Source organism: Exophiala spinifera (genome assembly GCF_000836115.1).
Source record: "Exophiala spinifera strain CBS 89968 unplaced genomic scaffold supercont1.2, whole genome shotgun sequence".
Lineage (NCBI taxonomy): Eukaryota > Fungi > Ascomycota > Eurotiomycetes > Chaetothyriales > Herpotrichiellaceae > Exophiala > Exophiala spinifera.
Window position 1 is genome coordinate 3,299,360 of NW_015622514.1, and position 19,595 is coordinate 3,318,954.

At 53.0% G+C, this 19,595-nt stretch overlaps 8 protein-coding genes across 8 annotated transcripts; 5 read left to right on the forward strand and 3 right to left on the reverse strand.

The window, feature by feature from the left end:
* Positions 1-873: 873 nt before the first annotated feature.
* Positions 874-2,558, forward strand: PV08_03503 (uncharacterized protein; the record flags this gene model as incomplete). Its single annotated transcript, XM_016377855.1, has 2 exons — positions 874-948; positions 1,020-2,558. 2 exons carry the CDS (start codon positions 874-876, stop codon positions 2,556-2,558), a joined length of 1,614 nt encoding a protein of 537 aa, XP_016239425.1.
* Positions 2,559-2,667: 109 nt separating this feature from the next.
* Positions 2,668-3,258, reverse strand: PV08_03504 (uncharacterized protein; the record flags this gene model as incomplete). Its single annotated transcript, XM_016377856.1, has 1 exon — positions 2,668-3,258. The coding sequence occupies one exon, from the start codon at positions 3,256-3,258 to the stop codon at positions 2,668-2,670; it is 591 nt and encodes a 196-aa protein (XP_016239426.1).
* A 711-nt stretch (positions 3,259-3,969) lies between these two features.
* Positions 3,970-6,375, forward strand: PV08_03505 (uncharacterized protein; the record flags this gene model as incomplete). Its single annotated transcript, XM_016377857.1, has 1 exon — positions 3,970-6,375. The coding sequence occupies one exon, from the start codon at positions 3,970-3,972 to the stop codon at positions 6,373-6,375; it is 2,406 nt and encodes an 801-aa protein (XP_016239427.1).
* A 540-nt stretch (positions 6,376-6,915) lies between these two features.
* On the forward strand, positions 6,916-8,623 carry PV08_03506 (uncharacterized protein; the record flags this gene model as incomplete). Its single annotated transcript, XM_016377858.1, has 2 exons — positions 6,916-7,912; positions 7,962-8,623. The coding sequence occupies 2 exons, from the start codon at positions 6,916-6,918 to the stop codon at positions 8,621-8,623; spliced, it is 1,659 nt and encodes a 552-aa protein (XP_016239428.1).
* An 837-nt stretch (positions 8,624-9,460) lies between these two features.
* PV08_03507 (uncharacterized protein) lies at positions 9,461-10,876 on the forward strand (the record flags this gene model as incomplete). The annotated part of the gene is made up of 3 exons (XM_016377859.1): positions 9,461-9,553; positions 9,607-10,113; positions 10,169-10,876. The coding sequence occupies 3 exons, from the start codon at positions 9,461-9,463 to the stop codon at positions 10,874-10,876; spliced, it is 1,308 nt and encodes a 435-aa protein (XP_016239429.1).
* Positions 10,877-11,412: 536 nt separating this feature from the next.
* PV08_03508 (uncharacterized protein) lies at positions 11,413-13,599 on the forward strand (the record flags this gene model as incomplete). Its single annotated transcript, XM_016377860.1, has 3 exons — positions 11,413-11,484; positions 11,620-12,539; positions 12,729-13,599. 3 exons carry the CDS (start codon positions 11,413-11,415, stop codon positions 13,597-13,599), a joined length of 1,863 nt encoding a protein of 620 aa, XP_016239430.1.
* Positions 13,600-14,424: 825 nt separating this feature from the next.
* Positions 14,425-16,154, reverse strand: PV08_03509 (uncharacterized protein; the record flags this gene model as incomplete). The annotated part of the gene is made up of 2 exons (XM_016377861.1): positions 14,425-15,993; positions 16,047-16,154. The coding sequence occupies 2 exons, from the start codon at positions 16,152-16,154 to the stop codon at positions 14,425-14,427; spliced, it is 1,677 nt and encodes a 558-aa protein (XP_016239431.1).
* Positions 16,155-16,538: 384 nt separating this feature from the next.
* On the reverse strand, positions 16,539-18,791 carry PV08_03510 (uncharacterized protein; the record flags this gene model as incomplete). The annotated part of the gene is made up of 1 exon (XM_016377862.1): positions 16,539-18,791. One exon carries the CDS (start codon positions 18,789-18,791, stop codon positions 16,539-16,541), a length of 2,253 nt encoding a protein of 750 aa, XP_016239432.1.
* Positions 18,792-19,595: the final 804 nt, after the last annotated feature.

Genomic DNA, 19,595 nt, shown 5'->3' on the forward strand with positions numbered 1-19,595 from the left:
CCTCTGCGGTTGTGATCTGGGATGGAAAGGAACGATTGAGCTACGGCCCATTTTCAACGCATGTTGCCAGAAGCTAAGAAGTCTATAGCGAACGAGAGGCAAGCAAACCTGATTCCGCATGTGGGCGGTCGAACTTGGCTTTTGATGTCCGCGTCGAGGCCTCCTTGATAACGGCATTGCGGCAAAGACATAGCAAGTAACTGCTTTTGTTGATAACATGACAGGGGAGTTCTGACGTTGAGTCCATGATCTGGAATGGTCCACATCAGAAGCGGTGGTTCAATCCCGTCCATGGCTCTCCACATGGACAGAGTGTCTAACCACTTTAAGCGTCTCGGGAGAGCCATTGCGAGAACTTGCCTTGTCGCCGAGCGAGGAGCCCAGGCCATGTTGTCCGGCTCCCTTGGCGGGCGACTCCGCAAGGGCCTTCATTAAAGATCCTTCGCCTCCTTGTTCTCAGACTACGCTCCTGCACCTTCGCAGAAGGCTTCCTTTCCCACCGAATCAGTCAAGGTCTCAACCAGTAAAGGTTGAGCGAGCGACAAGCCACGACTGTTGGCCTCCTCAAGGGTCATTTCCGACGTATCGGTCATGTCGCATGGCTCGTAAGCGAGACAGAACCTTTACCGTAGGTCGCTTTGGATTTCCATCTTATCTGAAAACCGTATCTGGTCGAGTGGAGAGATATCGATGGTAAATGATGTTCACTCGGAGCGTGGCTAACCGCACTATAGGGATGCTGGAAATGCCGCTCTCGCAAAGTCAAGGTCCTTCTGCCAGATGATTGATCGCGGGCCATTGCTGAGTCTTGACAGTGCGATGAGGCTAAACCCCAATGTTCTGCATGCAGAAATCGTGGCATCGCCTGCAATTATGGTGCGAAACTTGTCTGGGTTGAGGAGGACAAGTCTGGTTACAAGTCCGACGGCCGACGTGTATGGCGATGTGGTATGCTCTGAACCCGTGAGATTTGAAGTCACCTCCAACTGATTGTCTCCTTTACAGATCTGACATGGAAGGGGTATTCAACGCTGCCATCGGACGTGGTAGACTGCCTGATTGTCAGATGCGACGGATCAGACGTTCAAGAGAGTACTTCTTCAAGTTTCGGGTCTCCGGAGTGGCTGACGCCTTCCCATAATCCTTTCTCAGCGTTCCAAGTCCGATCAATTGGAGCACCTCCCGTTGAAGCTGGCACTTCGACCACGGTCGAAGTTGTTCCTGCTGACGATGCTCGATCCCTTGTCACAAGAAGCCTCAGTTTGGGTCCGTCGATGATAGAACACCCGGACCTCCCCTGGCAGGAAAAGATGCTATTTCATCACTATGTTCAACAAGTGGCCAGCAATATGTTACCATTCCAACATTCGCGGAACCCTTGGAAGTCGTACTACCCCGCGGTAGCCCTGGGAAGCTCTTGCGGTGACCAGAGGTCGTTGTACCACGCGATGATTTCGCACGCTGCATTTCACCTGGCGCAACTTGGGGTGACCCAACATGAGGAATTCTCGGCAATTGGCACGAACCGTTATACCACTGCAATAAGCGAGCTTCGGTCAACTCTCGAAGTTGAGCCTGGCGAGTTCGCTACCATCATAGGCTCAATATTCTCTTTGATGTTTGCAGAGGTGCGTCTCAGTTCTCCCATGACTTCTTTGACCGTCGTAACAAGGGAACAGGTCTATTCCGGTCGGTCTCGGAAATGGCGCTATCATCACAAAGGAGCATGGACCCTCGTTCAGCAGCATCGTGACAAAATCCTTTGGGATACAACCGAGCTTGCAAGCGTTTCCTTGCAGTGCCTCAACATTATCAAGATCATTGGGGAAACCGCAACGGGTGTTATCAGCGACTTGGACAGTGAAGAATCGCTCGACAGTCCCTTGCAAGACTCAGACACCAGCCTGGCGTCGTTGATCGCAGCTACACCAGCGTTTGGATTTACGCTGGGGGCCAGTAAGCCCATATTAGACTGCATATCTAAAATCAACAGGCTCCAGCAGAATGCGAACCAGTGGAATAACGAGTCATTTTCTCAGAGAGACGACATGCTGGAGGATATTCTCACGCAGCTGAATTCCTGTCGGCGCAAAACCCTACATTCACTGCAAGCGGAAGAAACCAATTCACCACTGGATCCGACGGAAGACACTCCCGAAGTCTTGCATCAAGTCAAAGCCTTTCTTTATGCTACTTATGTTTATCTCTACCGTACCATATTCGATTCGCCACCTGCGAATGTGAGAAACTATGTCTCCGAAACGCTTCATAATGTTGACGCATTCTATGCCAAGAGCAGCGGCAACTTCTCCATCTGGCCAGCTTTCATTGCTGCGGTGGAAGCATACACCCCTGAGGATGTAGAGGCAGCCCAAAGATGGCTCCTTCGCTCTACGTGCTACGGCATGGGCAATCGACAAGCACTTCGTGCAGTAGTTGAGGAGGTTTGGAGAAGGAGGGCTCAAATATCTGAGCTGGTTGGCGTAGAACGAGGTGTGATTGCAGTGGATTGGAGAAAAGTCATGAAAGATATGAATTATGATGTTTTGATAGTGTGACAACATTGATAATGGAAACTTGTATTGGGACTAGTATTGATGTGGATTCAGCGTTGGCTTGTCAGGTTACAAGTTCATCGGCAGTGACTGAGCCCTTGGTGAACATCCATCATGATATCACTTTTGACATTTCGCTTGCCCATCTTGGTTCGACAAACATCGCCGTAGCTTGGGAGAGGACCTTCGTTTCCCGGCCAGGAGTCACATCCTCGACCGTCGCCTTCACCCACGCCTTTCGTCCTCGAACATCGGCGGTTTCGGCACTGACCAGAACCATGCTGTCGACAGGGATTGGCGCCTGGTAAGAGATTTCCAGTTTGACCGTAACCCCAATCTTTGCTTGGAACTTGGGAAAACAAGCACGGCCCATGCATTCGTCGAGTAGGATGCCAACCAGTCCACCGTGAACAATACCATTATGACCTGATAATCGACGGCCGAGGTGATAGAATGCCAACAGCTTCCCGGCCTCGTCGTTGGAGATGACATACGGGCGGGATGAGATCAAGTCCGGTCCAGCAAGGGTGGTCACCGTGAGGTGATCGGGAACATGCTCAGGCGCGACGTCAAATATGCTGCGCGAAGATTTGGTGAATGGTGAAAGGAGGAGTTCATGAGCGGCAGGATGGTCGCTGACTACCTGAGACAGGAGGGAATCGGCTTGTTCCTCCTCAGTTGAGAGATCAAGTGCGTTCTCCATGTGTTCGCTTGTGGTCGCAGGGCGGTAAACGCTTGTTCAGCTGAGATCCTTATCTTCTCTTCAGCGTGACCACGTTCATTTATGGCCTGACGAGCGTGCTTGAGTCATTTCAGAGGCACATAGCCTGTATTGGCTGACCCCTTGGCCGAGGGTCTGACTGGCAACCTACCTCTACTCCGTGCCCGCGGTAGATTACCATGGAAGCTGCATTTTGTCCAAAAGGAGTATTATGGCGAACGGGGTGTCTTCCAAAATCAGAACACAATGTAGCTCCCCACTAGTGATCACAAGTCAAACTCCCAAGGTTCGGGGCCTGTTGAGGTGGCCAGGATTCTCGCGATAACATGCCCAAAGTTCCAAATCAGGCCTAGTCTCAGATGCGGTTTATCGCGGTTTGTCTCGCGCCGCACACTATGCTTGTGCGGCCTCTCTACCATCAGGTCTCCCTCCCATGGATGATCTCTGCCTTTCTCACCCAAGTTCCAGAGGCAAGCCGACAGAATGACTCGGACTGAGTCTCCCCGTTGCCCCGCAGAGAACACAGTCAGAATGGCTTCGCTGTTGATTACCCGTTCCATGCCGGACGTTTTTGCGTCTCCGGGAAACTCTCACGCCCGACGTGGGATGTATCATGTATAAATCTGGCCCTTGGATGGGATGCTGATTCCAGAGACTGCTATTCTTTCTCACCACTCAAACAACCTTCGCACAATGGCCATCCCAATCTCGACGGAGGAGAAGACGGTGCTGATTGAACACGTCGACGCAGACATTGTCAAGATTGTCTTGAATCGGCCGAAAGCACTGAACGCCATAAATGCCGACCTTCTCCAAGATCTCGTCAAGGCTCTTCGAAACGTTGCCGGCTCAAAAGTCATCATTCTCGAATCCGCTGGCGACCGATCATTCTGCGCAGGAGAGGATCTCAAGCAAACCCTGGCACCGAAGACAGGCTCTCCTGAAGAATTGAGGACCGCTTTTGACCTGCTCCAAGACATTACTCGACTTACAAGCTGCTCACAGTCTGTGGTCATTTCGGCTGTCCAGGGATTCGCAATAGGAGGTGGTGCAGAGATCGCCTTGGCCGCGGACTTTGTTATCGGGGGACCTGGCGCACAGTTCAGATTCCCAGAAGTGCCTATCGGGCATGCTGCCACGGGCGGGATCACTCTTCGATTGACGCAACTGGTAGGGCTTCTGCAAGCGAAGAGATTGCTCCTCAGGGGTCAGTTCATCAAAGCAGATGAGGCTGCACGACTAGGATTGCTCACTGAACTTGTGGATGACCCCAAGGCGCGGGCCCTCGAGCTTGCTCACGAAATTGCAAAGATGCCCACTGTGTCTTTGGCTGGTTCCAAGACATCCCTCGAACGTTCCGTGTTCCCGCACATGGAAGTCTCTCTGCAGGATGAAGTCAACGTAGCAAGCTACTGCTTTGCGCAAAGCGACGCGGCCAAGGCGTTCACGGACTTCGCATCAAGGAAAGCTGTCAAGCACGGAAGTGCCATGACCACGACAAACGCAGTCCGCAAGCATGGAGATGCAACCAAGACTACCAATGGTATCGTCGGCGCTCAAGTGTCGTCGAGTATCCGGGATATCAACACAGCGTTGAAACACGCTGTATCCTCATTTCCAACTTCAACTTTCATACGCTTTTCTGGCCGGGATACGAGTTTCCAGCAGTTCGATACCTTGACCGCGAAGCTTGCCGGAGGGCTCAGCAGCCTTGGCATTGGTCCCGGAGACAGAGTGCTTGTGATGATGAGAAACAGCCTTGAGATGGTGACCAGCTGGCTAGCAACGAACCGGTTGGGAGCGACCTGGGTTCCGATAAACGTCCAATTGAGGTCGGTGACCCTCAAGCATGTCATTGAATCGGCCGAGCCAAAACTGGTCATCGTTGACGCGGATCTACGCTCTGAGATTGAGGTTCTTAAATTTCTCGACCCGAAGATGCTGTGGATCAACGGTGAACAGACCGGTCCTACCAGCATAGCTTCGCTCTACGAGCAGGGCTCGGCGATGACGGATCCCGCTGATGTTTTACCCGGCACCCCTTCAGCTTTCCTGTTCACAAGTGGCACCACCGGCAGATCCAAACCGTGCATCTTATCCCATGAATACTTCATCATACAAGCCAAAACGCTGATCGAAGGGTGTGGACTGAATGGAGACGATGTTCTCTACTGCCCTTTCCCACTGTTCCATGCTGATGCCACCGCGCTCACCACCATCCCTGCACTCCTTCTAGGCGCGGTCGCGGCACTCTCTGTCCGTTACAGCGCCAGTAAGTTCTGGGACGAGATTCGAACGACCAACGCAACGGTGTACGATTTCATGGGTGCAACGTTGGCATTGACGTATAAACAACCTCCGTCAGACAAAGACAGAGATCACAGAGTTAGATTGGCTTGGGGCGTGCCGATGCCTAGCTTTGCAAGTGATTACGAACAGCGCTTCGGACATCGTCTCATCACATTGTACGGCAGCGTCGAGGCCAGCTTGCCGGTATTCCAGGACGGCGAACTAGCTCCGGGTTCCTGCGGCAAACTGCGCAAGGGTTACCAGCTGCGCATTGCCGACGAGATGGATGAGGAGCTCCCGCCAAACACCGTGGGACACATCTTGCTTCGAAGTGACGTCCCCACTGCGTTCTTTCAGGGCTATTACAATGACGCTGCCAGTACCCTTGCTGCGTTTTCGAACCTATGGCTTCACACGGGCGACAAAGGCAAGGTGGACGAACAAGGCAATGTATACTTTGTCGGGCGAGTCAAGGACGTCATCCGCAGGAGAGGGGAGAACATCAATGCATCAGAACTGGAGGAAGAGTTTTTGCGACACCCTGATGTGGTGTTGGCAGCTGCCTATGGAATCCCGTCCGAACTTGGGTCAGGCACGGAAGAAGACGTCAAGGTGGTGGTCAAGATACGTGAGGGAAGCTCTATCTCAGAAAGAGACCTCTGGGAGTGGTCAGTCAAGCATATGGCTCGTTTTCAAGTTCCCAATGTGGTTGAGATCACGCAGGATATCAGGAGGACACCCACAGGAAAGATGGAGAAGCATGGTCTGAGTGTGGCGGGAGGGCAGAGGTTCGACCTGCGTCAGAGATGATATCAGGTTCTCGTTCCAGGAGTATAATCAGAGCAAGCCTGTAGAATGCGCAGATAGGGCCTTGTGAGGGCGTGCAATGATGGCTCAGCATCCTAGACTGCTTGACAGCGGCAGAAGATGTTGCCTCTAACTGCAGCTACATGGGGATTTGAGATAGTCTCCTTCAACCACTCAATAATATTGTACGAGCATCGTATCGGTGCCCAAACGCATAAATACGATGTGCAGCATGCCAAATATTGCTCTACAGATAGAGAGTCCAGCACACGAAGTGTGCACTCACCACTTGTTGGGTGGTGCTACGAACTCTTTCAATGTGGCTGTACTTCACATAGACACGTCGAATCAGCTCGCAAAGGCTGCATTCGCTTATATGCAGCCTCACATCGTGCCTTTGGGCTGAATCCAGCCACCCCGGGACTTTTATGAGGTTCTCACGACAGCCTCATTACTACAACAAAATCAAAGATTGCACCACATGTGTGTCCATCTCTACTGTCAGGCTCGTCTACCGTTACTCCAAATTCGAGCGCAACAGCAATGTCTGATTCTATTGGGACCATTGCCTTGGTGGTGTCCCTGGTCGCACTCTGCGTGGCACTTCTACAGGTTCTGCAACAGTACACTGCAACCGCTGATGGGTTCCGCCGATGTCACTCTTCGGTCATGGGCAATTGGGCTGCTCTGACACAGCGGCGGTTTCGGCTGAGTGAATTGCGATTTGAGACTGTCTTCGCCGTTCCGGTCATATTTCTCAGAGACGACGACAGTGTGCCACTTGTTTGGTTTCGGAATCGCCCTGTCATCGATATTGAAGGGACGGATGCGTCCGTCAGAAGCACGTCAATGAGTGATGCAGTAGCTAGGCACAAGCCACATCGCTTGTCAGGTTCGCTGGGATTCAGTGCGAGGAAATTCCCAAAACTGTTCAACGACAACAAGTGCGACGCTGTGTTGATCGACAATGATTTGGTATCATGGGTCCGTCTCCTTGACAAACTCCAGGCGGTCGAATTCCAGTTGGGTCAAATCTCTAGTGGGTTCAAACCGATATTGAGGCCAGCAATACAGGTCAGCTACAGATCCTGGGATTTTGTGCCCCCAGACGTCATGAAACCATATGCGGTCAGCACACTCGGCGACATTGCCATCCTTGTGCAGCGTCTGGGCATGTCATGGAAGGATTTCAATCCCGGAGAAGGTGTCCTCAGGGCGGAAGGGAATCATTCCCAGGTTACCTCGACGATGGTCCGATCTCTTGGGATACTGCTATCTTTCTCCACCGAGAACTACCACATTGATTATCACGAGAGCCGCAAGAATATATTTGTACCGAGCTGGAAGGCTTCGATGCTCGGGTTTGGCCTAATGCCCAGGGATGATGCTTTTGATATATCGGGCGACTTCGGTCGTCATCCTCTTCAAGCCTTTCCAGTTGGCCAGGCCGCCACCTTTGATTACCATCTCAGGCTTTACTGTGGAATGGGCGGCTCACGGTCGGCTACGAGCAAGGACTGGTCACCGCGGGATTTTTCAGGTACGTATTGGACCTTGCCTCGATTAGTCCAGGCTGAGCAGTATGACAGTGGCTTCCGAGTTCATTGCGCTCGTTTCCCCAGTTTTGAGGATAAGACGCACGCGGATGACCCGCCTGCTTAGGCCTGCACCCAACATTGGCAAGGACGTCTACTCCAGTCAGTCTTGCATGGCGTTCTTTCGAAAGAAGCTTTATGGTTCCGGCCTTCAGTCTGGCAACTTCAGGCACCTCGAAGCTATCTGCAAGAGATGTGATGAAATTGTAGAGCACCCAAAATGGGATGTTGAATGGAACGCCCCCGGAGGACTTGATTATAACGGAGCTGACCTAGGATTGCTAGACTGCATACACGATGCCTGCGATTGGGCATCCTACGAGCTTCGAGAAGCCAATGTCGAAGACCGTCCTTTTGACCTTTTGTTACAGTCTCACATATTCGCCCTCTTCGTATTGAAAGAGGAGGAGCTGGACTCGCATTGGTCAACGGATCCTATATTTCTCATGGAGTTTTACTTTGAGAAAGCCTTGCCAAATGTCGTCCGCCGCTTAGTGGCATTGACGGTTGGGTACACTAGAGAAGTCATTACTGGTCTCTGGCTTCTGTTGGTCTTCCGAGGACTATGCTGGTACAACTTGCACCACTTCAAGTTCAAGTTTGCACCTGTAGATGAGCAGTATTTTGGGAGCAATCAACAAATATATATCGGATGAGGTTATGGAGCACATCTCATGATCAGATGTCAGATATGAGGGAGTCTGAGGTCTCACTTGTCTTGAAACGACGATAATCCCACGAGCAGGGCCAGAAGCTTGCTGCCATATTGAAGTCTGTGCCTCAGTGGTGACCAGGAAATCGAACTTCTAAGAAAATTGGAAGGGCGGGTGGCGTCGAATGAGAAGCGCATGAAGTCCTCATCAATCCTTTGACTGAGTATCAAGCATATCAAGTGTAGGTACTGTACCTACTAGGTAGCGTTGCGCCCCGAACCTCGGTGCCAACGGTAGCCATCCTGAGCATCGCCATGGTTCCCGGTCGATGAAAAGAGAAAAACATCGGATCCGACGTGATGCATGATGGATCCCGGTTGTCGTCGGGAATATTGCGGTGGTTGGACAATGCGAGATCTGGGGACGATCCGAGCTACGGCCGCAGGCGTGGGATACGAGGTAGTTCTGTACTCTTATAGGGTTCTCTAGGATGAGGATGGAGACCGGATACCTGTACCATAGTGGCCCAGGGACTGGCAGGGACTTATTAGGGAGACCCCGATGGCCCCCAATGGGCCCCCCCGTAGGCGCCCACCGCCACTCAGACGCCCCTCGACCAGATGAAGAAGCATGCGAACCGTTTTTAGCCGAGGTTCCCAAATGCTTCAAAAGCTCGTGGAATTCCTGCCCTCATGTCTGTCTACACGCCACTTTTCCATACAGCTACCCTTTCTGTGACCTCAATTTTGCAGTCTGTTCTCCTGTGGTTCTAATTTTCAGGAGCGTTACTTTCGGCGTCTTTCCAGTCCACCCTGATCACATATACACCATGGCCTCAATATGCCGCTCACTGCGGCCACTGGCCAAAGCATCCACCTCCCTTCCTCTACGGACGTCAGTAGCGCGGGCACTACCCCGAAGGAATTTCGTGCCGTAGGAGGATACATCTTCCACGAGATCAACCTCATACTGACTAGACCAGACAGAGAACCTTCGTCGCCTCAGCGAGACGGCGCAACGATGTTGACACCGACTCCCTCACCCCGACTCCAATCACCCACTTCTCCGAGACTGAAACAATGCTCGCCGAGTCCATATCCAAATGGGCCAACGAAGCCGTGGCTCCCAAGGTGCGGCAAATGGACGAGGAAGAGAAGATGGACCCCGAAGTCGTCGAGCAGATGTTCGAGCAGGGACTCATGGCCTTTGAGATCCCCGAAGAATACGGAGGCGCCGGCATGAACTTCACCTCTGCGATTGTGGGCATAGAAGAGCTCGCGCGGGTAGACCCTTCAGTGTCGGTCATGTGCGACGTCCACAACACACTGGTGGTGACGTCCATTCTCAAATATGGCAGTGAGAAGTTGAAGAAGGAGTGGCTGCCAAAGCTGGCCACGAACACGGTCGGGTCGTTTTGCCTGTCCGAGCCGGCTTCGGGCTCGGATGCTTTCGCGCTCAAGACCAAGGCTGAAAAGACGGAAAATGGATACAAGGTGAGCATTTTTCGGCTGGATTAGATCTGCAATGGTATGCTAAAGTATATGGCAGATCAACGGCTCTAAGATGTGGATTACCAACTCCCTGGAGGCCGACTTTTTCCTCGTGTTTGCCAACCTCAACCCAGAGGCTGGGTACAAGGGCATCACGGCCTTCATCGTCACCAAGGACACGAAGGGATTCAGTATCGCAAAGAAGGAGAAGAAGCTCGGGATCCGAGCATCGAGCACGTGCGTCATCAACTTCGACGATGTCGAGGTGCCGAAGGAGAACCTCCTCGGCCAAGAGGGCCAGGGCTACAAGTACGCCATCAGCCTCCTGAACGAGGGCCGCATTGGCATCGGAGCTCAGATGACCGGCCTGGCACTGGGTGCGTGGGAGAATGCGGCCAAGTATGTGTGGAACGACCGCAAGCAATTCGGTCAGCTTGTCGGTGAGTTCCAGGGCATGCAGCATCAACTTGCACAGGCATACACCGAGATCTGCGCGGCCCGTGCCTTGGTCTACAATGCTGCCCGGAAGAAGGAAGCGGGGGAGGACTTTGTGACCGACGCTGCCATGGCGAAGCTCTACGCCAGTCAAGTGGCGGGCAAAGTCAGCAGTCTTGCGGTCGAATGGATGGGTGGCATGGGTTTCGTTCGAGAGGGGATTGCCGAAAAGATGTTCCGGGACAGCAAGATTGGTGCCATTTACGAAGGGACGAGCAACATCCAGCTCACCACGATAGCGAAGACGTTGCAGAAGAAATATACCCAATAAAGAAAGGGAGGCCGCCATATCTACCTCAAAGTATTTAGATTGTACGAGATGTTGGAAAACTAAATGCCCCCTATGTTTGATTAGTTAGCAAAGGCGATATGGGACGATATGCTCGTGTGCCTTAGATAGTGGCTATCAGGATTTCGTTTTCTGTTTTGAAACTGAGTTTCCCTTTCTCTTTGGATATTGTACCCGGTATGCGAGGTTGTATTTCATAATCACTGCGTCGCGAGGATCTGGTGAAATCCCCCATAGACCATCAGGTACTCCCGGAATCTTGCATCCACAAAACAACAAAATCCGGCCTAGTTGCCTCGAGTTATCCAACTAACCAACTAAGTAGAGATAAAAGATAAATCGAGCAACCAGGCCGAGTTTGATTACACATCTCGTGTACTGGTCAAATGTCCAGGTACTCCCATACAGAGTATATACGAAGATAGCTGATTTGATTAATTCCATTTGTTTTTGTATGCCTTGCTCGAGCGGCGCGCTTTCTTCCCTCTCCGTCCCATTTTGTCCTGCTCCGACTCATCATGTCTATGGACGGCTATTACGACTTTCCTGACACCAAGGCCCCTCAAGCCTGTGTTGCCTGCCGCAAACAAGTGAGTGTGGTTGCTATGGGGGTCTCCTCTTTTGAATTTCCACGTCCCTCAAGTGAAATTCCAACTTGTGCTTGAGTCGAACTGCACTGCGGCTGGATCACGTTTCTGACCTTTAACTTACTTTCCAATGTGCAGAAACGAAAATGCGACAAGGTACTTCCGACATGCTCTCTGTGCGCCCGCATGGCGAGAACATGTGACTATTCCGAATCCACACCACTTCCCAGCGCCGAGGACTTCGCGCGGATGAAGCAGAAGATGGCGGACCTCGAGGCTCGACTCGAAGGCCGCCGGTCCGACGGAGGATGGCACCAACCGTTCAAATCCGTCAGCAGAAGTCCTTCGTCGGGCCTCGAGTCGGCGAGTGCTGGTGGAGGAGGTGGTGGTGTCTCTATCTCAGCAGCAGCAGCAGCAGCAGACAGCAACGCCGCCAGGTTCCCGGCCATGTTCTTCCTGGACGCCGAAGTTTACGAATCCTCTGGCCAGAGCGCCGTCGCGCAGAAACCCACTGTGCCAATTCCGCCAGAGGTGCTAGCCATGCTGGGCAGTTCGATTCTCGACATCCAGGACATTGTCGGGCGGTACTTTGAAAACATCCACACATGGCTCCCGTTCATCTCGAGAAAGCGCATGGAACTGACGCTGACGAACCCGGGACTGGAAATGACCTTTGACCTTGCTCTATTGTTGCTCTGTATGAAATTAATCACCCTGGGACCGCTACCTATGGGGTTCGGTGGCGGTGGTGATGGTGTACAGCAGCACACCCGGGGCCCCCTATACACCTTGGCGAAGCGGACGTTGTATCTAGCCGAATCCCACGGGCTCATATGCTTGCGAACCCTCCAGGCGAATATACTGGTGGCAGCATACGAGATTGGGCATGCAATTTACCCGGCGGCGTATCTGACGACGGGACATTGTGCGCGGCTGGGCCACGCTTTGGGGCTCAACGATCGACGGCGCGCTCCTCAGATATATAAGAAAAAGGCTGGCGCGTGGGCCGAAGTCGAAGAAATGAAGCGGACGTGGTGGGCGACGATGCTCCTCGATCGGTAAGGCAGAAAGGGTCAGAGATCAACTGTCTTCCCTTGGTTTCCCTCTCGTTTGGCTTGTTTTTTTCTCCCTCACTCGTCCCTCACACATGCCTCGCGCCTCAAAACCGCACTTGTCAAAGACCGACCCATTCTGGTCAGAATTACGGGATGAATACAGTTTACTAACAGTCAACGGCGTCACGTTAGATACGTCAATCTAGGTTCGTACGGACATCCTTTGGCAACCGACGACCCCGGACGCGGCGAGACGTTGCCCGCGGACGACGTGCTCTGGGACGACGGCGAGCTCACAGGCAGCGAGCCACTGTACGTGTCATCGTCGACGAACATCAAGGCCGGCGCGTTCGCCCGCACGTGCCAGGCGTGCCACCTCCTGGGCCGGTTGCTCCGGCTGCTCAACGACCAGATGCTGTCCGACGAGGGGGTCATAGGGCCGGGCATGGACGTGAGCATGGGCATGGGCATGCGGTTCGCCGAGGCGCTGCAGCTGCACCGCACGTTCCGGGCGCTCGCGAACCTCCTGATGACGGAGCACGGCGACGGCGAGGACGAGGGCCAAAGACGGCCGGGCGCGCCGCCACCGCCGCCGCCGCCGCCGTCGCAACAACACTACGGGACGGCGCTGGCGCTCTGCCTGGGCGGGCTGCTTCACCTGTACGACCCGTTCGCGTGCACCGAGACGAACCACGGCACGGGCACGGTTGAGGAGACGGAGATGCAGACGGTCGCCATCGCCGGGCTGCGCGCGGTCGCGGCCGACGTCCTGCGCTTCAGCCGCGGCGCGCTGCAGGCGTCGATGAGGGACCACCCGGCCGCCATCAGCCCGCTGGTCGGCGACTGTCTGTACATCGCCGCCGCGACGTACGCCTGGCTCGCGTACGAGACGGGCTCGAGGGACGCCGCCGACGCCTACCATCAGCTGAGGAACGTGCTGGGGATCATGGCCACGAGGTGGGCCGTCGCCGGACAGTACCTCGCCACCCTGGAGAAGGCGAGGGAGACGTTGTACCCCGAGACGCCGCTCTTGCTTTCGCGTTCGCATTCGCTTTCCCACTGACGGGGGGTAACTTAACGACTGTACGACCACACGATCGTGATCACAGTCACGGTGGTCACGGTGCGTGATGGCACTTGATCCAAGATCACGAATAGCCACCATATGTCTGTACAGATACCCACTTTGATCACGATCGTCACGACAGCGGTCGATCACAATTAGTAGGCCCGCCATGGCACACCCGATGAGCCTGAAGAAAGGTGCTTGTGGGTAGATGACAATATGGGCGGACCATGATCAAAATGACAATCACCACATGATAAGTACCCTTCCTCGGCCATCTATGGACGGACGTTCGGGAACAGGTTAAATGCCCACCGCGAAGAGTATAATAGTATACAAGGCTACACCAAGGGTTTCTGGTTCAAGAGGGACTCGCTTTTATGCCATGCAAGTAATGGAACACTTCTTTAACAAGTATTATCTTGTGACCTTTTATACTAGTGTACATAAGATTTTCTATTGTTGTTGTTGTTGTTGTTTTTTTGGGCTTTTTTGCTTTTGGAAAACATACCGGAGCTCTTTGAGGCTGGATGATGATGAGTTCATCTCTTTCCTGGATGAATGTCCATACCTCTCGTCGTGCCCAGTCTGACTGTCCCAGACCCAGTACTCTGCACACCTGAATATCTAGGTAGGTATATATGAACGATTGGTTGCCACTGGGAAAAAAGGCAACAAAAATCGTCCTTTTTATTTATCCCACGGTGGGAAGAAGACAGGATAGTACAAGGATCGCGACAGTACAAGGGTCGTGTGGCATTGATATGGATACGACACTGCCACCGACACGGACAGGGACAATGAACATTTGTCGTCGTTCGGTCATATCTTAATCTTAATACCGGCATGGTCCAACCCCAGCGCGACCCCGGTCACGACAGCCGCGTAGAGAATCAAGACGGCCATGGCGGGCAGAGCGGCCATGTCGAGCGTGTTGACCGTCAAATTCACAAGGCCCGTAAGCAGGTTGGCGACGAGGAAGATGACGAGACCGTTTGTGTTGAAGACGCGGAGGATACGGGACGTGGCGAACGAGACACCGCGAGCCTTTCCACCTTCGCCACCACCAGCCTTGGATTGCCGTTGTCGTGAGGAGGAGCCGCGGGAGGAATCCTCGTCGGCGGCAGCAGCGTTGGCGTAGATGAATTCGGGACCGAGGTCTTCGACGACGCCAAACAAAAACAGCTGGCCGTTGTTAAAGGCCGCTACCAACAGAACATAAGGGAGGTTGGCGAGACGGCGGGAGACTGTCAGGTTGCCGCCGTAGATGTTGGTCGTGAAGATGAACAGGGCCGAGTAGATTAGCGTGCGGACTGCGAGGGTGCGGAGAACGACGCGGCGTTCGTTGCGTACGTCGTCGACGGAGGTGGTAGTCATCATCATCATCAGTTGCGATGATTTGGGCTTGGCCCGAGCAGAACTACCAGAACTAGTAGGGGGCGTGTTGAACGTGACAATCTGTCTTCCTGTGCCGCGACCCGCGAGGAAAATGGCAAGGTATCCAATAAAGGAAAAGACGCCCTCGCGGTTCTTGGACAACCATGACGGACCGCGCTCAGAGATCAGGATGTACCGAAGAAGGGTTGGGTGGCTGTTGAGGACGAATTCGTACGTGACGCTGATCAGGACGGCCAAAAGGTCGTAGGACCGCACGACGTGGCGGGTCAGAGAGTCGGAAATCTCGACAAAGGGCGGTAAGAGGCAGAGAGTGAAGAAGAAGTTCCAGTGGACGCCGTACTCGGTGACGTGCTCGGCGTAGTCGAGGTTCTTGACTGAGAGCAAGCGGATAATACCGAGGATGAAGAGCGGGAGAGCGTGGCGGAGGGAGATGAGGAATCGAGAAACAAAGGAAGACGACGACGATGAGGGTTTGACGATGGCTCGGGCTGATACAACGCCAGCGGAAAAGACGAACAGTCCGACGCCCAGATCCATCAGGGATGTTCCCCATGTTTCGACTTTGGCGAAGCGGCGGGGGAAAATGGGAAAGTCGACGGCCAGGATGGATACGCAAGTAACGACAAGCATGCTCCCGCGGTAGTGAGTGAGAAAAGGTCGTACGGGGAGCGTTTTGGCAGTCGAAGGCGATGGGTTGGCATCGGTGCTGATGTTAATGTTGGTACTTTTGCTGGCGATCTTGGTGGCGTTGGATTTTTTTGAGGACAGTGATGAAGATGAATCCAAGTTCGAGGGTGCGCTTGTCAAGAACAAAAGAAGCAACGCTGGCGTGATCAAAAAGATACTCAGAACGATGGGCGTAGCGCTGTACAGCGTGACGGCGAAGAGGATGGCGCAGACATTGAGTAGGAAATCCGCGACGAGAGAGACAGGCGTGTAGGGTGTGAAGAAGCTCTGGCGTTTTTGGAGAGCTGTCCAGAGTAAGACGGCGGCCTGGAGAGGTGCACAGTTAGAGATGATGAGATTCAGTTGTATACGCCACATACACTTGAAACGAGGGCGACGAGATTGATGTCGGTCAAGGAGCTCCCGGAGAGATTGGAAACGAATGCCTCCTTGCGGGCCTTGTAGCTGATGGCCTCGGAGGGATTCATTGTGGTGGCCGGCTTAGAGTGGAATTTTGGGTCATAGTAGACACCGAGAAAGAAAAGAACCGAGCATGCTAATGGTCGAAAGTAATTAACTGGTAGGCAATTGATCGAGTCTGAAGTCCGTAGTGCGGAAGACGTGGCAGGATTTATTACCAGGTGTTTACATACAATACAGAGGGACGTTAAACTTGATCAACTAGCCAGAACACAATAGAGTATATTGACGCCTCTAATTTGCCCTTACCCTAAAGGTACAACAGTCTCGCAGGTAATTCCATCACCACCACCACCACTACATACACAACTCTAATAGCCAAGGTAAGTACCCAACAAAACCAAAAGAAACTCGTCCATATCATGACTTCTTCCTGATTGTCCTCACCCCATTCAGTATGGCACAATCTTGACCCTCGTCCTCATCTCCTCCGGCAACTCTTCAAGCTTGACCAATCCCATCTGCACACAATCCCCCCAGAAAAACATCGCTCGATCTTGTGCATAAGCAAGGTAATCGAATTCCTCATGTTCCTCGCCACCACCTTCGTCTTCGGCCCCATTTTGCTCGCCCATTTTCACATCTCCTTCGTGATGACTCTCCTCTTGGGCCCGACCCTCCGGTCTATCGGCTTCACTCTCTTCTTTCAACTGCTTCTCCTCTTCATTTAGGGGATCGGACATCGGCACAACATTGCCCGGCTCTTCCCTCTCATTTCCATTTTCCAAAGCCTCCAGTTCCGGCACTTTGGCTTGCACAATGCCCCAGGCCACCCATTGAGCCGAGTTCGCGGGCCTCCAAATTCTCGTCTCTCTCAAATATCTCTGGATTTCTTCTTCTTGCGCCTTCTCTCGCTCTTTCTCTTCTGCGTCGTAATCTGTCTCGAGCGATTGACCTGAAACACTCGTTCCAGGAGGGGCTCTTGCATCGAGCATGAAATCGCTAATATTCGTCTTCTCACGGGCCTCAAGTTTCGGAGTCGAACTCGCAGAAGGATTAAACTGTGGTCGATGCATAGTATAGCTCCTAACAAAGCGATATTGTTCACTTTCATTCGGATACCTCCGCGTATCACACATCCAGCTATGCTCCGGATGATGGTAATTGTACGACCATTCCGTAAAATGATTCGCAAACTCCAAACCAGGCATATTCTGAGATGCGTATTCAAAGTCAATAACCACAAGTTGCTTATGTTGGTTCGAGGGTTGAAGTAATGGTGACGTGCCTGAAGGTTGCAGTCGCATCAGATTGCCATACTGTGTATCATTGTGGGCAAAAACGAGACCATCGCGGATTTTCTTCACGCCACCGCTTTCCTCGATCAGTCGTTGTCGGTATGCTTCATATGTCCTGCGGAAGAGAGGCCATTCAACACCACAGATCAGACCATTTCGAATGTATCTTTGTTCGATGGCGGAGTCCTGCCTGGACACTCCTGCCTGTCTCTCTCGCTCGGCCTGATGGATTTGACTGTCGAGCCAAGTAATGACCTTCTCACACCGGTCGACCCATTTGTCCCAGTTGACAAAGACCGCAGGCCCAGCCTCGAGCTCCGATTCCAACAATTCGATGCCGTCGTGCAACTCACGCATTCGCTTCGCAATCTGCTTAGATGTTTCTGGGATTCGGAGATCTTCTGCTGTCAGAGTCTTTGCATGCAAAAACTCCTCAAACCGACCATTTTCGAAAGTCCCGAGGAGACGTGGGCCGATTCGCTTACGACAAAGGCGCCGCAGAATGGACAATTCCGCTTCTCGATCAATCAAATGCTCGACCTGGGGACCGTAGATTCTCAGAAGGAGCTGTACGGCTTTTCGAGGTTGGCTTGACGTTGACGCTGACGCTGTCTCCGATGTTGCTGTTTGACTGTTTGAGGAAGGGGCAGGCTCCGGCATATTCTTAGGCGGTCGGACAACGTAAACGGCGTTGGTTAGAGCTCCGCTCAAACGCACCACGTCAATGTCTTTTGCCCTTTCCATCGGAACTCGACGCCAGCCTTTTATTTTAAGGGTGTGTGTCAGGCGAAGGATATCCTCTTTGAAAGTAACCCAATGTTCGTAATCCCGCTTTTTTGCCGCGTCGCTTGTGTCGACGTCGACGCCTCCTCCCGTAAAAGCCAGGGTTTTTGAGTTGTCCAAATGAGCTTCCACATTTGGAACGAGTATATCGTCACCAAAGAATTCCGTGTCTGAAGATTGGGGTCCAACTGAGGCTCGCTTGAACTTTCTTGCTATCGACCCCTTCCGCGAGGGAGCGCTGGACGCTCTGGACGACCATTTTGGTATCGCTGTAGACCATGAGGTGAACCCGGAGAGGATGCTCTCCAACTTCGCTAGAGATTGGCTACTTTCAGCGTCCTGAGCGGAATCGTCTGATTGGTTCCCTTCGGGCAAATTCGGCGTAAGGTGACTGCGATGATGGATGAGATGATGCCGATGATGCTTGCGCTTCTGTCTTTTTGATTTTTCCTCCTGCAACCAGTCCACCACCTGGTTGAGCATCGCACGTAGATCCGGAGCCTTGGCATCGTTTGGAGTGCCTGCTGATTCGCCTTCAGCTTTGTCGAGGCTCAAGTACGACATGGGATGTGATAAAGACGTGGTAGATGATCCAGCGGTGTTGAGAGAAGGTCTTCCGGTCATCTTCTTGCCAGATATACTGGCTCTATGAAGTTTGGGACTGTGAGAACTACCGAGCGTTGGGGATGAGCCTTCATCGTAATTCTCCACTTTGACGGGCTCAATCTGCTCGGGCTCCTCTACAATAGTCACGCCTATCTCATGCAGACCACCAAGTCAGCGTTGGACCATTTCTCATGTATCGCAGAGGAGATGGAAACGATATGAGCACGTGCGTGTCGCGTGCTCGAGTATTGTGCTCGTCTGAAAGCGCAGCGAGAGCACGTGGTTCTGCCAGCTGGGAGCCATAGTAATCTAGAACCGCCAGGCCTATGCGGATTCCGAGTACGTACCTTTCTGAAGCCCAGGCCCAGGAGAGGATGCCGCACGTGTTGAGGTTGGGGACAGTCCTGGCGATGATGCCATGGCCGCTGCACTATCTTAGCCCACTTAGGGCTGCGGTCCTGAGAGCAGTTGTCACCACGGGCCAGACCTTGCTGAAACAATTTTAAACGACAAAGAATAGCTAAGAAGCCATGTACCGCACCGAGGCTCTGGGAACAAGGCAAAGGAGGAGGTTTGGACGAAATTAGGAAGCGGGAACTGGGAAGGGAAGTTGGCTGAACTGGCTGGTGCTGGCTTTGTGCGCCATCAGGTCGGACACGTGCTTTGACTGCCCAGCCTCGCCTGCTCAGCCTCGTCACTACCAGCGTTGAACGAACTTCTTCACGACGTCCTCTTCGTATTCGTATATACAAAAAGAAAACCACTACACAAGGATGTCTACTCGGCTGAATGATACTCAGTCATCGGCCAAAACCGCATTGT